Source organism: Lactuca sativa, unplaced genomic scaffold, assembly GCF_002870075.4.
Source record: "Lactuca sativa cultivar Salinas unplaced genomic scaffold, Lsat_Salinas_v11 Lsat_1_v11_unplaced_83, whole genome shotgun sequence".
NCBI classification, from domain to species: domain Eukaryota; kingdom Viridiplantae; phylum Streptophyta; class Magnoliopsida; order Asterales; family Asteraceae; genus Lactuca; species Lactuca sativa.
Genome location: NW_026440266.1, coordinates 1,887 through 12,584, shown reverse-complemented (window position 1 = coordinate 12,584; position 10,698 = coordinate 1,887). Strand labels below are relative to the sequence as shown.

The following is a 10,698-nucleotide window of genomic DNA, read 5'->3' as shown; positions in this document are numbered from 1 at the left end:
AATGACAATGTGGCATTATCTGATGTGGTTATCACCTTTTTGTGGTAATTATGTGAAGTAGATCCCGACATTGATGTAGAATTTTGTGAAGAAAAAGTTAATTTGGTTCTCAACCCCTGAATGGAAGCATAATTAGGAAACTTTGCTTATAACTATGTATAACTAGTTGTCTGTTAAGCAGCTTATTATTATTACTATTATATTAACATAGATGAATTTCAACTTCTCAGAAAAAGATTGCACATTAAAATGTTCATATCCATTTTTTCTTATTCTAGTAATCTTTATATGGTCAAACGTGATTATAATTTTCTCCTACACAAGAAGAAATTATTTGTCAAATTGAATATAAGACTCATTTGGCTTTTAAAAGTTGAATGCAGGCGGATTGAAAGTTGTAAATATTTGCTTTTGAAAAGGATGGAGCTGTAGGTTGCATTTTGGAGTGTTATTTATAGCTCCAAATAATTGTCTGTGCCAGAAGAAGGTGTGAACTTGTATGTTTATAGGATCACAGGGGCAATTTGGTACCACAAGTACAAAATGGCTGATGCACAAGAGATGTGGTGTCTTGTGACTGGAGGAAGAGGGTTTGTAGCAAGGCATTTAGTGGATATGCTGATCCGTTATGATATATATGCAGTTAGAATTGCAGATATTGGGCCTGATATCAAGCTTGAAAGCCATGAAGAGAGAGGAATTCTTGGGAAAGCATTATCCTCAGGTCGTGCTCAATATGTATCTATGGATCTTCGCAACAAATCTCAAGTATATAAAGGTAACCTTGTTGCTACATCCAAATACCAATTTTACAAATCTATGTCTATTCTTGCTTCTTAGATTTCACATTCACTTTTTTTGTTGTTGTGAAGCTTGTCAAGGAGTTGAAGTTGTTTTTCATATGGCTGCTCCAGATTCATCAATCAATAACCACCAGCTGCATTATTCAGTCAATGTTCATGGTAAATCACTTTTAATATTTATGTCTGAGTTATAAACATTTTACTTTTTTAATAATGACTTGTTGTTGTTTGATGATCTACAGGCACAAAGAACATAATTGATGCTTGTAGTGTGTCAAATGTGAAAAGGCTTATCTATACTAGTTCTCCTAGTGTGGTGTTTGATGGGATACATGGAATACTTGATGGGGTTGAAGCAATGCCATATCCTGCTAAGGTACTCTTTCCATCAATGTCAGAAGAAAAATCATTATCTTTTTTTCTTAAATTAACAATGAGGTGCATTATAATGTTTCAGCACAATGATTCATATTCTTCAACTAAGGCTGAAGGAGAGGCATTAGTTATCAAGGCAAATGGAATGAATGGACTTTTGACATGCTGTATTCGTCCCAGCAGTATTTTTGGTCCTGGTGATAAGTTGCTTGTTCCATCTTTAGTTGCTGCAGCAAGAGCAGGAAAATCAAAGGTAACAGATTACATTTTTTTTTCTCAATCTGAAATTAAATCACATATTCATATATCTAAATGATGCTTATGCATCAACTACTGATGATGTGAAAAAAAGGTTTCCTAACCCTTGGCATTGTTTCTTTGACATTTTTATATCAAATTGACTCTATGCACATGGGTTGGCTTCTTGATTTTATGCACAATATATTACAGTTTTTTTGTTATCTACAAATGACATGATCTTACATGAATACATATAAACATAGACTTAATTTATGAATTCTGAACTAGCAGTTTATGATTGGGGATGGAAAGAACATGTATGATTTCACTTATGTTGAAAATGTGGCACATGCACATGTATGTGCTGAAAGAGCTCTTGCATCAGGAGGCACTGTATCAAAGAGAGCTTCAGGCGAGGTAATACTTAATTTACTTGTATAATCAATCATGATAAAAAAAAAAACACATGTATAGTTAGTAGATTTGAAGTATTTCATACCTTAAAAGGCTATCTATTCATGCATGTTGATTTTCCAGGCTTATTTTATAACTAACATGGAGCCGATCAAGTTTTGGGAGTTCATGGGACTTATTCTTTCAGGCCTTGGCTATGAAAGGTATTATTTGGAGTACATTGTTATGTTGTCTTTATTTCTGATATGATGTAGTTTACAGGCCACAAATCAAGATTCCTGCTTTTGTGATTATGCCAATTGCCCATTTAGTAGAGTGTATATATCAGAGGTTAGCACCCTATGGGATGAAGCCACCACAATTGACACCTTCAAGAATCAGACTCCTCACTTGCAACACAACTTTTACTTCTTTAAAAGCAAATGATCGACTTGGCTACAGACCTATTGTACCACTTCAGGTTCTCACTCATTTCCCATTACTAAATACATCTTTTGTTCCTAACTTACAACACCTAAAACTACGTAGTTTTGAGTAAAAAAAAAAAAACTCATACTCTTGATTTGTTGCAGGAGGGTGTGAAAAGAACTGTTGACTCGTATGCTGATCTCAGAGCTGAACTTTGGCATAGTAAGGAAAGACCTTCTAAAGTCGCTGTATGTCTTGGAAATGGAATTGGTATGGGATTTTGATTAATAATCTAATTAGTTTTTTCATAGTTGAAGTTCATTTTATTTTGTTTATGGGTTGCAGTTGCAGACATACTTCTATGGAGGGATGCAAAAGTGACACTTGGTGCAATGGTGGTTTTGTTTGGATTCTATGTCAATTTTGTAGTACCTGGACAAACTATGATTACTTCCATTTCCAAAGTCTTCATCATAGCAACCATTTTTTTATTTATCCATGGGAGGTTGCCAAATAGTTTGTGAGTATCCTCTAATCTAAAAATAGTATGCTATAAATACAAAAACTTGTAACCCATGGTTTCTTCTGTTTCAGCATGGGATATTCAATTGACAAAATTCCAAAATCAAAGTTTCAGTTCACAGATAAATCATACCACCAAACTGTTTTATCAGTGGCTTCTTCATGGAATTATGCAGCTAATAGTCTAACATCTATTTCCAGTGCAAGTGACTCAAGGATATTCTACAAGGTACTTCCTTCCATTGTATAAACTCTATTCAGCTTGTTATTTCAATTTCTAAACTATATTCTTTAATCAACATTTGTTATTTTGTTTATGTAGCTCTTTGTGTTTTATTCTTTCATATATACTAACAGACTTGTTTTGCTTTCATGATAAAAAGACGGTTATAGCACTCTTCATGCTTGGCTTGATTGGATCCTTGTCACTTCAAAGTTTCTTTTCGAAAGGTTCGTTCTTCATCTTACTAGGATTATTTATTTTGACAACAAGGGCATTCACGTCTTTTGTACTAAAAAGATATCAGTCCCATTCTCGGTCTAATGCATACCAAATGTAATACATGCCTGTTAAGCTCAAAAGAAGATTTGGATATTTTTGTATTAAAAATGGATTGGTCTTATTTGAGAAGAAACAAGAATCATTATATGATGGGATAGATTTTTTAGGAATGAAAATTGATGGTAGTGTGAGATCCCATAAAATTTGAACCAAATGGTTTTTGAAAACTAAATCTTTAATTCACTACAAACAAGTTGTTTTCATTTTTTGCAGTGCTTCCCTTTGCCTTTGTTGCTTTCTACCTTTATGAGCAAAAGGAAAACGAAATCGATGAATTTCTTGAAAAAGGTGTCCCGATCAAACGCTTGTCAAATTCCTTCTTTCCAAGATTATTTAATCCTTCCAAGCCCATTAACAAACGTGAGTAGTTGAACTGTTGACTATTACAAAGTTTGACCACATCTCATTCAGGCATCAGTATGTCCAAAATTGCACGTCTTATAATACAAAAAGAAAAAAAAAAGTATCATAAGACCACACAAGCGCCCCATACTTTCTATTTTTATGGTTATATTTATGTTAAGCATGTTGAATGGCTCTATTGTATTTGTTGTATGGAAGTCATGCATCATTAGGATTGACAGATGTTTTAGTTGGCTCATACTGTTGAGTACGATAGACGATATGAGATGTAAATCAGATACATAGCAGTATAAAAGAGCCTAGTTCCTTCAAGAAGGCCAATTTGTATTGGAATTAAAACTCACATTGTAGTTGTTAAGAATCGAACTTTTGAGACCATTTCTGTGAATATACCACTTTGAAACCATGCCATATACGTTTCCGATGACGATTTTGGATTAAACACGTAACATTTTAATGATTTATTTGTTCATTAAAGATGCATTTAGAAATATATGCGTAATTTTATGACAAAAAAGTGTGATTCGATCATCCATTTTGAGATGTGAACCTTCATTTAACTTGGTAACTATGATTACACGAGCATATTATAGGGCCTACATAACTGGACCACAATGGTCGATAGTGCACCAATTGGATTCCTAATCATAGTGGGTTAAAGTGGGCCACAATCCGTTCGGTTCCATTATCATGGTGGGTAAACTAAATACTAAATAGTGGGCACCCTTTTGTTGTTACCCAAATGCGAGGACTATGATTTTTTATAGAATATTTTACAAAACAGAAATTCCTATAAATGAAGAAAACATTATGTATGATAATAACATTTTAGATGTTAGTGAAAAAACCTTGACTTTTTATAATCTTATGGTTAAGCAGTTACCTATTTAATAAATTCTAAGGATATTTTTTCTAGTTGTATAATAACATATTAATTCGTTCATTACATGAAATTATAGTAGTTAGACACGTAAAGTTAAAAATTTATATTAAAGCGCCCGAAACGTTATATGAAATAAATTGGTGATAAGATAGATGATGTTAAGTTAATTGGCATTGTTTTATATGCTTGAGTAGTTTTGCGTTAAAAATATTATTTTATAAAAGTTAGTTTCTTATAAAAAAAAACCATTAAATATGGAAGAAAAATAGAAGGGTATATGCTAGGAATGGATAATTTAATATTTGTTTGGAGGTACTTGTAATTTGGTCAAAGTCAACTAGGTAGGTATGGCCTTTAGAGTTCATAGCATTTGTTTATACCATGTTTTATTTTCCTTTATTTTGTAGGTATTATTTTACCATTTCAGACTCAATGAGCTGCCGGCTGCGTATGCAGAGTAAAGCTGAACAAGAGTCCATAAAATAATAAAATAAACATAAAATATAAAATTGATTTTTTAAATAAAAATATAGAAATGAGACTCTCTCCCAAGTCCCAAGTGTTGTCCACAGTCCACACACGTCTTTGGAGTTTGGATGTGTGTTTTGTCATTCACTTTTTGTTTTTGGACAAATAAAGCTTGTTAACTTAAAGATGACTTTAAAATTTGGATTTTTTGTACAACCGACCAAAAATAATTCATATTATAGGGTCCCTTTTTGTAGTTATATGAATTATTTAAAAACATTACAACTTTTCTTTTAGTACATGTTCAACCCAAAATTACAAATTATTTTTTCGATCACTTTTCATGTAGAGTTGCTCCAGCAAAACAACAAATATACATCAAAGTTGGTGTTTATGAAGAATATATCACAACATATAGTGTTACATGTAAAAAGAAAATGACAAAAATAGTCATTTACACTAATTGCATTACAAAAATAGCCAAAAAAATCGAAATTACAAAATTAGCCTACGATTTCGCAGATGGAGATGCCCCATCTGCGAAATGAGCATCTCATCTGCGAATGTACAAGCACCTAAAGCATAGTTGTGCTTTAGGTGCTTGTACATTCGTAGGTGCTTTTATTTTTTTTTAATTTTTTTTTTCTGTATATATAGGGGTAATTTCGCAGATGGAATAGGTCCATCTGCGATTTACTCTCATTCTATCTGCGAAATTGTGGTTTTTTTTTAGTTTGACTATAAATGAATTGGTTTGACTACGAAATCATATTGCTATATAAAAAGTTTTGTAGAAAAATATCATTTTGGTTGTTATATAAATCAGGTTCCATTAACTTGCCATCTCCCACCGGTTACGAGACAAACCAAATATTCAATCATTTATTCGAGCAGATTGTCTTACGTCTTAACACTTCTGCTTTAAGACCGCAGAAACAGGTCTTAAGGGGAAGTCGGTTGCTATCACTCCTACTCAAAACTCTACTCCGGTTTTGGCAATCGGGAAAAGTCGAGGGAGGAAGAGAAAGAGCTCTTCTAAGGGTACCAAGGCTCGGACCCTTGATGGCTCTTCTTCAAGTGGAACCAAGAAAGGTTTCGTTACTCCTTCTTCTGACCCAAAAGAGGCTGAATGCTTCTATTGCCATGAAAAAGCTCATTGGAAGCGGAACTGCCCAAAATACCAGCAAGATGTGAAGGATGGGAAAGTTAAACCCAACCATGCAGGTATTTACACTATCATTTCTAATAACTCACCCCATTCTAATTCTTGGGTCCTTGATACCGGGTGTGGTATTCACATTTGTTGTGACTTGCAGGGACTAAGAAGAAGTGAGGATGTGGAGCAAGGAAGGATAAACTTGATCATGGGGAATAAGAAAGCTATACCTGTTACCAAGATTGGAGTTTATACTTTATCGCTAAGTAGTGGGTTTAGTTTAGATTTGAATAAGTGTTGTTATTCGCCAGGAATGGCAAGAAATATTATTTCCTTTCATGCTTTGTACAAACAAGGGTTTACCTTTTCATTTAATAATGAATTTGGTTCTATAGATGTTTTCTATAATAATGTCTTTTATTTTAAAGCATTACCTTGTGATGGTGTGTATGAAGCTGTATCTGTTGTAGATAACTTGGGAAATAATGTTTTGTGTATTGATTCTACTAATAATAACTTGGATAAAGCATCTTTATGGCATTGTCGTCTTGGACATATAAGCAAGAAACGCATAGGCCAACTCCAAAAGGATGGAGTCTTGGAGTCGTTTGACCTAAAGTCAGATGATAGTTGCGAATCATGCTTACTTGGAAAAATGACAAAGTCACCCTTCACAGGTTCGTGTGAGAGGGGTGAAGGTTTGTTGGACCTTATACACACGGATGTGTGTGGACCATTCAAACATGCCACAAGGGATGCTAATCGTTATTATTTGACTTTTACTGATGATTATAGTAGATATGGATATGTCTACTTGATCAAGCATAAGTCAGAGACTTTCGAGAGGTTTAAGGAATTTAAACAGGAAGTCGAGAATCAATTGGGCAGGAACATTAAGATGCTTCGATCCGATCGTGGTGGTGAGTATCTTAGTTCAGAGTTCCTCGACTATCTAAGGGAATGTGGGATAGTCTCACAATTGACACCTCCCAGGACACCACAGTTGAATGGTGTGGCTGAGAGGCGTAATCGAACCTTGTTAGATATGGTTCGTTCCATGATGAGTCGAGCTACGCTACCAATCTCATTCTGGGGGTATGCCTTAGAGACTGCCGCCCATATCCTCAATCTAGTCCCTACAAAGAAAGTTGCCAAAACTCCTCACGAGATGTGGACTGGTAAAGTACCTAAACTAGACCACATCAAGATTTGGGGTTGCGAGGCTTTCGTGAGACGCGAGACTCATGATAAGCTCGAACCCCGAAGCGAGAGGTGTATTTTCATCGGTTACCCACAGCATTCCTTTGGTTACCTCTTCTACAGACCTAGTGACAATGTGGTCTTTGTAGCAAGAAGAGGAGTCTTTCGAGAAAGAGAGTTTATAAGCCAAGGAGACAGTGGGAGGCAAATTGATCTTGAAGAAATTCAAGAATCAAGCGGTGAAGGAACTTCAAACTCTAGCCCTCAACTTGAGGAGGAAACTCCTGTTGAGCAAATTGACAAATCTGTACCTCTGAGACGTTCCACGAGAGTTAGGAGTGCACCTGAGCATTACTATGGATTCCATATTACTGCAGAAGGTGAGACGCTTATTAGTGATGAAACACTAGTAAGTCAAGATGACCCTAACAGCTACGAGGAAGCCATGGCAGGCCCCGAGTCTGCTAAATGGAAAGAGGCTATGGATAGCGAGATACAATCCATGTATGACAATCAAGTTTGGAACTTGGTTGAAAATGTACCAGGTCGTAAGACAGTAGGGTGCAAATGGGTCTTCAAGAAGAAGACCGACATGGATGGTAAAGTACACACTTATAAGGCTAGACTGGTTGCAAAGGGCTTCTCTCAAATTCCTGGAGTGGATTATGATGAGACCTTTTCTCCGGTAGCCAAGATTAAGTCTATTCGGGTTCTGTTAGCCATAGCTGCGTTTCATGATTATGAAATATGGCAGATGGATGTCAAAACCGCTTTCCTTAATGGGAAGCTGGCTGAAGATGTTTACATGAGTCAGCCAGAGGGTTTTGTCAGCAACGAGTACCCTAATAGAGTGTGTAAGCTTGAGAAATCCATTTATGGATTGAAGCAAGCACCTCGCAGATGGAATCTTTGCTTTGATGAAAAGGTCAAGGAATTTGGCTTTTCTAGGAGTGAAGATGAATCTTGTGTGTATGTCAAGGCTAGTGGGAGTATAGTTAGCTTCTTGGTATTGTATGTGGATGACATACTACTCATAGGAAACGACATTCCAACCCTGCAGGAAGTAAAGTCCTGGCTTGGGAAGTGTTTCGCTATGAAGGACCTTGGTGAAGCTGCCTATATTCTAGGGATAAGAATCTTGAGAGATCGGAGTAAAAGACTAATTGGACTTAGTCAGAGTACCTACTTGGATAAAGTGCTGAAGCGATTCTGCATGCAGGATTCCAAGAAAGGAGAGTTACCCATCCAGAGTAACACCAGATTGAGTAAGACACAAAGCCCTAGCACTGAGGCTGAGATAGCAGAAATGAGTCGAACACCTTACGCTTCGGCTGTAGGATCGATCATGTATGCTATGACGTGTACTCGACCCGATGTAGCTTTTGCCTTGAGCATGGTTAGCAGGTATCAGGCGAACCCTGGCAAGGCACACTGGACTGCGGTAAAGAATATCCTCAAGTACCTACGGAGGACTAAGGACTGGGTCCTTACCCTTGGTGGAAATGATGATTTGAGAGTTGTAGGGTATAGTGATGCTAGCTTTCAGACTGATAGGGATAATTTCCGCTCTCAGTCGGGCTGGGTCTTTACCCTAAACGGAGGAGCAATTTCTTGGAAGAGTTCCAAGCAAGAGACAGTGGCAGATTCTACTTGTGAATCAGAGTATATTGCAGCTAGCGAAGCAGCAAAGGAGGCTATATGGCTGAAGAACTTCATTGGAGACCTTGGAGTTGTACCAGCTATTAAAGAGCCAATGGAAATTTTCTGTGATAGTGAAAGTGTTGTTGCCTTAGCCAAGGAACCAAGGGATCATGGGAGATCCAGACACATCGACAGAAAATACCATTTCATTAGACATCGGATCGAAGAAGGACTCCTCGTGGCAAAGAGGGTATCATCGGATGAGAACCCAGCAGATCCCCTCACGAAGGGACTGAGTAGGGTTAAGCATCTCCAGCATGCTCGGAGCATAGGGCTGAAGGATGATATAAGTTTTAGTAGTTAGATAACCCAGAAATTTGTAAAGTGTAATTGACATTTGATGATGAATAAAAGGTGTTTTATTTATGAGTAAAGTGTTGCTATCTCTTGTCAATCGTTTACTATATTTCTTTTGCATGTTTTGACTTCCAGAATAATTTTGTTTGGTGTAACATATTATTCAAACCTCCACAGTCGGTCATATGTCGGAAGTAGGTATGAATCAAGACTGTCATGATGGGTTGTAGAGGTCTAAGGTGTTGGACAAGGCTACAACAATCATGAGTGCTCATAAGTTCTGAGCATTGGACTCAACCCACGCTCACTGGAATCACTTCATGGAATTCTGTCTCGAGTGATCGTGAGACGGTAATATCATATAAGTCTTCAAACCTAGAGATATGATTTGTTACTTACAAGTTGGTTATGCATTGACTGTACGAAACCGCATTGGTAACTCGATGTTATAAAACGTACTTTTGTGTGTAATTCAATGAGTGGTAGAACAAACATATGAGTCGAAGTTTATCTGTTCCTTCTTGGATTAGAAGCTGATATCTGGGCCCCTCGATGATTTTGTTTTGACCCATGTACCGGGCCCGGTCAGAACTAAGTTGATGTGTTCAATTAAGTTCTATGTCAAACAAATCGGAAATCGGGAAACAAACTGCTGGACAATAAGTAAGACATTGTTCCATGTATTTGTCCGGCTGATATCTAGAACGGAGGATTATATGATCACTTATCTTAAATGGCGTACTATCATCTTCTCAATTCCGAGAAACCTTGAAAGAGCTACGATTGCCGGTCGGTTCCTGAAGTACTAGAGATATAGTTATTAGACTTATCCAAGTGGGAGACTGTTGGATAAGGTGTCTAAGTCCATAACTATTTCGGGCTTGTACTTGACCCGACCCGGCATGGTCCATTTGGGTTGCATGGCACCATGCAATTGGTTAGACTAAATGAGAGAAATAACACTTGGAGATTATTAATATATTATAAGTTCTAATATATTAATAATATTATTTGATTAGTTTGATCAAGAATTAATTTGGAATTAATTAAGTGATCAAAGGTTAACTAATTAAATATATGGGTTCATCCATATCTTGTATAGTGGGCTAAGAGGCTCCATGGATTATCAAGTTGGGTTCTACCCATAGGATGCTCCATGGATGCTCCATGGGAGTTACAAACCCATGGGTCATGAAAATGAAGAGTCATGACACATTAGGGTTTACATGGTGTAACCCTAGATGTGTCAACACTATATAAGGATCCCATTCTCCACCAAAATCGGCACTAATAAGAAACAAGAGGG

The 10,698-nt window shown here is 36.6% G+C and overlaps 1 protein-coding gene across 1 annotated transcript; it reads left to right on the top strand.

Annotated features, from left to right (window-relative positions):
* The first annotated feature begins 378 nt into the window (after positions 1-378).
* LOC128129570 (3beta-hydroxysteroid-dehydrogenase/decarboxylase-like) lies at positions 379-4,065 on the top strand. The gene is made up of 12 exons (XM_052768030.1): positions 379-778; positions 873-962; positions 1,046-1,179; positions 1,261-1,431; positions 1,710-1,835; positions 1,956-2,035; positions 2,094-2,292; positions 2,405-2,510; positions 2,586-2,760; positions 2,835-2,991; positions 3,146-3,212; positions 3,538-4,065. The coding sequence occupies exons 1-12, from the start codon at positions 544-546 to the stop codon at positions 3,690-3,692; spliced, it is 1,695 nt and encodes a 564-aa protein (XP_052623990.1). The 5' UTR covers positions 379-543; the 3' UTR covers positions 3,693-4,065.
* The last annotated feature ends 6,633 nt before the right edge of the window (positions 4,066-10,698 follow it).

Bases quoted from the DNA above. Each gene is read 5' to 3' on its own strand.
- LOC128129570 (XM_052768030.1), top strand. From the start codon at position 544: ATGGCTGATGCACAAGAGATGTGGTGTCTTGTGACTGGAGGAAGAGGG. The intron at 779-872 runs GTAACCTTGTTG...GTTGTTGTGAAG, and splicing joins CAAATCTCAAGTATATAAAG to CTTGTCAAGGAGTTGAAGTT. The intron at 2,293-2,404 runs GTTCTCACTCAT...GATTTGTTGCAG, and splicing joins GACCTATTGTACCACTTCAG to GAGGGTGTGAAAAGAACTGT.